General features: G+C 33.3%; 1 protein-coding gene across 1 annotated transcript; it reads right to left on the bottom strand.

The window, feature by feature from the left end:
• Nucleotides 1-459: 459 nt before the first annotated feature.
• LOC118053528 (cinnamoyl-CoA reductase 1-like) lies at nt 460-3053 on the bottom strand. The gene is made up of 5 exons (XM_035064809.2): nt 2788-3053; nt 2546-2700; nt 2223-2408; nt 1659-2011; nt 460-842 (listed from the first exon to the last, which is right to left on the bottom strand). Exons 1-5 carry the CDS (start codon nt 2924-2926, stop codon nt 635-637), a joined length of 1041 nt encoding a protein of 346 aa, XP_034920700.1. The 5' UTR covers nt 2927-3053; the 3' UTR covers nt 460-634.
• Nucleotides 3054-4766: the final 1713 nt, after the last annotated feature.

Genomic DNA, 4766 nt, shown 5'->3' with positions numbered 1-4766 from the left:
CACTGATATCAGATTTATCCAAAATGTTTTTTTTTTTTTTTAATTCTAATCTGTATGTGTGCATAATTTGGTACCACCACCATTGTCTGAGCTTTACTGGAAATTGACTGTGATGTTGTTCGCTGACTACTAAGTGCCTTGGTTTAGACTTTAGATTCGTCTTCCACAAAAAAGGGTATGTACTGATCTATACAGAGATGGCATCCTAGCGATTTTGAGAGGGAATAAGAGCAAGAGAAATTGACATCCTTTATTAATTATATTAGGAGGGTGCTACGAGATGTACATGCAACTATCATTATATAAGCTTTTTTCGATTTTTAGACCTTATTTTGGAAGATAGATAATCAATTCTCAGTCCAAGGGAAGCCACCAGAGATTGATATTGGATTAAACTTGCAAGAAAAAAAAAAAAAAACAAAAAAAAACAAGCGGAACACTCAAAAGTTAATCCAATAATTGATTAATTTAGGGATTAAAACATTCATTGAAAAAAGGATTAAAAAAGCACGAAGACAATTAGAGGTATAGAAGACAGTAACACTTACACTCTGACATTGATATTCTTTCTTAGTATATTCTTTTTTTTAGTATGTATTTTACAAACAACTGCAACCATACTTGAGGTGTGGACCTATACCCTGCTGATAAATGAGCTTTTATATTGAATGTTCACAGAGTCTTCAACATGTTTTGGGATTGGAAGGATACCCTTTTCCTGCAAGCTCTTAACAGTTTCATACAGGCACTGTTTCACTGGGACGAATTCGATGCCCAGATCCTTGATCTTCTGGTTTGTGAGCTTGTAGTTTTGTTTTCTTGGGTTTTTCTCATCAGAACACCTGCAAATGCATAGCAATACAAAATATTAATATTCAATATGAATAAAACACACAACATTATTAATTCTTTCTACAAACTTGGTAGGTTTATTTGAAGACAGCAGAAAAAACTGTTTCGTATAACCTTAGCAACCCAACTAGGAACATTCAATCAACTTGTCTGATCTTAAGCACTGCAATTAGGCAAACAAGTACTGCAGCATATAGTTGCATGAGATTAGGATATAGGACCCAATCCTCTTCCTAACTCTCCATGAAAAAATTTGAAATATATATAACAAAGCAATATTTAACTTGTGATCCATTAACTTTGTGCAGTACAAATCGTGGAAAATATGACAGACGATGATGGGGTTGGTGAGGACCCTTTTGCTGCACCAGTTTTGTCAAATCATTATGACAAAGACAATTTAGTATTGCTAACCCATTCAATCCTCACCATTTTGTTTTCATGTCTATTTAATTTTCCTTGTCTCCATTATATATATAAAAAAAAAATTGGTAAATGCTAAAAAAAAACAAAGAAAAAAGGAAAAAAAAAAGAGTGAACATCAAGACAGGAAGAAACAAAAAAAAAAAAAAAATTTGACTTTCTTATGCAAATATTTTGTTTCTTAAAATCATAATATAATTTTGCTAATGAAGATTTGAAGAAAAATCGGGAAAGGACCATGAAAGAAAAATAGGTTAGAAAAATAATACAAGTTTCATGACGTTAGAAAAGGCCAATTTATTCTAACTTTTCCATTGAAGTAGTTTGTCAGAGATGTTAAGCTCGTGATTATTATACAGTTGTTCAAAATCATAAGAACTTACTTGGTGGGGATGGGATACTCCGGGAAGAACTTTGCAAGGATTTCCACCACCTCTCCACGGTGAAGCATTTTCTCAAAGCAAATGTAACGGCCGGAGGCAGAAGGTGTCTCGAAGACTAAAATGTGGGCTACGGCCACATCCCTAACATGCACATATGCTTGAACAGCGTTAGCATATGTCTTGGCTGAGCCGGTTAGGTACTTGAGGATGTGAAGGATGCTAGCATTGACAGTGGGTTGCAACAATGGTCCAAGCACCACCACCGGGTTCACCACCACTAGGTCAACTCCTTTGTTCCTAGCCACATCCCATGCATCCTGTTCTGCCACAGTCTTTCCATAGCAATACCAATTCTGCAATTCCAGGATGAACTTACATCAAGATGTGAAGGACAGGCAATTAGGATTTCAAGATGCAGTAATTAAGTCCTATGACGCAAGGAATAATGAACTTACATCACGATATCTTAGAGATATTCTTATTTACACCTGCTCTGTATGCTTTGAGTGCTCTAATTAGGAGCTATTTAATTATGTTAATCATCACATGTTATTAATTAAATACCTTGGTGCTCTTGCAATACTCAAGATCACTCCAGCAAGATTCATCAACGACAACATCAGGGCTCCTGTTGGGGTCCATGTACACAGTACCAATTGACGACGTGAAAACCACTCGTCGGACTTTGGCCTCAGCTGCTGCCATGATCACATTCTTGGTTCCATTCACTGCTGGCTCCATCACCTTGTCCTTCAAGTATTGTAACACAAAATCATCAAATTTGAAGAAAACATACTTTGCATCATGAAATTACGAAAAACAAAATGCATAAAATTTTTTACTACCAATGTACCGAAAAGAAAAGAAAAGAAAAAAAGGAAACATACTGGATCGTCTGTGACAGGACAAGCAGTATGGAATACTCCATCGCACCCTTGAATAGCCTCTTTAAGAGACTCATAATCAAGAATATCAGCCTTGCATAAAGTTAATCTTTCTTGAGCTCCTTCAAGCTCCCTCAAATGGGAATTCTTGGGATCAGCTGTGCATAACAACACGAATACAAAGCATTAAATTAACAGGAAAGGGAAAGGGAAAGAATCCAACTGCTCAATTATTATAAACTAACCTGGGTTCCTCACAGTTCCTTTAACAGAGTAACCTTTCTCTAGAAGAAGCTTAACAATCCATGAAGCAATGAAGCCACCAGCCCCGGTGACACAGACAGTTTGGCATTGGCATGGAAGTGATGAAGTATGGACAGCCATGTTGTTTTGATATATGTATTATGTGTGCGTGTTTGGTGGCAGAACGAAGGAAGAGAGACAGAGAGAGGGAGGTGTTTTCCTTTTCTCTTAATTTAGGAGCGGATGTATTTATAGGTACGTAACTGAGTTTTTGTAATATGAATCGTCAACACCTTGTCCTGAATTTATAGCTGCTATTCTTTTAAGGTTTTGTGTGCTGCTTAATCATGATGTTTACGTCAGCCTGCTCTTCTTCAACTTCCACCACATAATCTTGTGTGCGAATAAATTAATGTCCATTGATTAATTAAAGCTCCTAAACCAGCAAACAGTTTGGTGGAAAAGTGCTAATTACTAATAAACCTTGTATGGAATCCTGATTGTTTTGTACTCTTGTTTTTTACTCTTGTTTTTTTACCAAAATGTAATTATAAGCTACTGATAAATTAATTTTGTTTTGGAAGGAGAGGGAAAGCATCTCATGGATGACAAGTGTTCATGCTAAAGAATATTTCGTTATTATCCTGTAAAATAGCAACGTGTATGATAATTAATTAATCCACTCTTTTAAAAGAATTTATGAATAAATTGATGTCTTTTGATTAATCCTACTCCTAAACCAGCATTGAATTTGGTGTAAAAAAATACGCAGACCATAAATCTAGATAAGGGCAGAGAGCAGTACTTTCTTTTGGAAGTAGAAAGATAAGGGCATTAATGCTAGGATGGGTGGCAACTGGCAAGTGTTGATGTTGAAAGTCTAGGTATTATTTTAGAATAGAAAATATAAAATTAATTTAAATAAAAAAGATGGGACCATTGAATAAGAGAAAGAAATAAAATCGTGTTTGATAACTACACAAATATACATACAAAAGATAGAATGACTTTTTATTATTGTATATAAGATATAGGTGTTGTTTGTTTTTGTTGTGATGCTGTGTTTTTAAAAAAAATAATTGTTTTTTTATTTTAAACTATAATTTTTTTGTGTGTTTTTTATTATTTTGATTTGTTGTTGTCAAAAATAAATTTTAAATAATAATAATAATAAATATTATTTTAATATATTTTTAAATAAAAAATACTTTAAACACTAATTTAATATTTTGATTATAATATTTATGTAAGCCTACTTTTCTCCAACCCAGTGTGAATTGGATTTAATCTAGAAAAAATGACGAATAAATGAATGTCCACTGATTAATTAATACAAGTAAACCAGCAAAGAATCTGGTGGGAAAAAAAAGTAATAAAGCTACGAATAAATCTTAAATGGAAAACTTATTGTTTTATGTATGTATTTTTTGGACCAAAAGTGCATGCTGTTTTTGACCAATCTCCTGTCCTCTTGTTTTTCTTTTGATTTTATATGAAACTTAACTATTTAAGAACATGGTGTATGTACTAGTTACATGACCCGCGCGATGTCGCGGGTTAATTTATTTTTGCTTAAAAAATATTAAAAAAAACTAAAGTCTAAAAGTGTTATGTCTTTCTGTAAAGTTATACTCAAGAGTCTTGGGTTTAACTGCAACACCTGACCCAAGAGTAATATTTATAATATTAATAATAACATTAAATTTACATAATCCAAGTTTAAGTGGATTTGACTGCAAAATCAAACACAATAGCCTTGGATGTGGGTCTATCTGCAAGATCGTATCATAAAAGTGTGATAATTAAATAGATTAAGTAAAAAGAAAAATGTATAGAAAAAAATACCAACATGAAGAAAAAGAAAATAAAATTTGTACTAACTGGGTTAATCCGTCAAACATTGGATTTGTGTTGTGAAAGTTTGATAACTAAATAGAAAAAAAACAATTGACGGGTTAACTCAGAATTAACTAGGCTAACA

This window comes from Populus alba, chromosome 1, assembly GCF_005239225.2.
Source record: "Populus alba chromosome 1, ASM523922v2, whole genome shotgun sequence".
Lineage (NCBI taxonomy): Eukaryota > Viridiplantae > Streptophyta > Magnoliopsida > Malpighiales > Salicaceae > Populus > Populus alba.
This window is presented reverse-complemented; position numbering and strand designations above follow the sequence as displayed.

What these genes read in the sequence shown, in the direction of transcription:
- LOC118053528 (XM_035064809.2), bottom strand. Translation starts at nt 2,926, where the DNA reads ATGGCTGTCCATACTTCATCACTTCCATGCCAATGCCAAACTGTCTGT. An exon ending in AGTATTGCAAGAGCACCAAG is followed by an intron (nt 2,012 to 2,222) that starts GTATTTAATTAA and finishes CTGGAATTGCAG; the next exon opens with AATTGGTATTGCTATGGAAA. An exon ending in GAGTATCCCATCCCCACCAA is followed by an intron (nt 843 to 1,658) that starts GTAAGTTCTTAT and finishes ATGCATTTGCAG; the next exon opens with GTGTTCTGATGAGAAAAACC.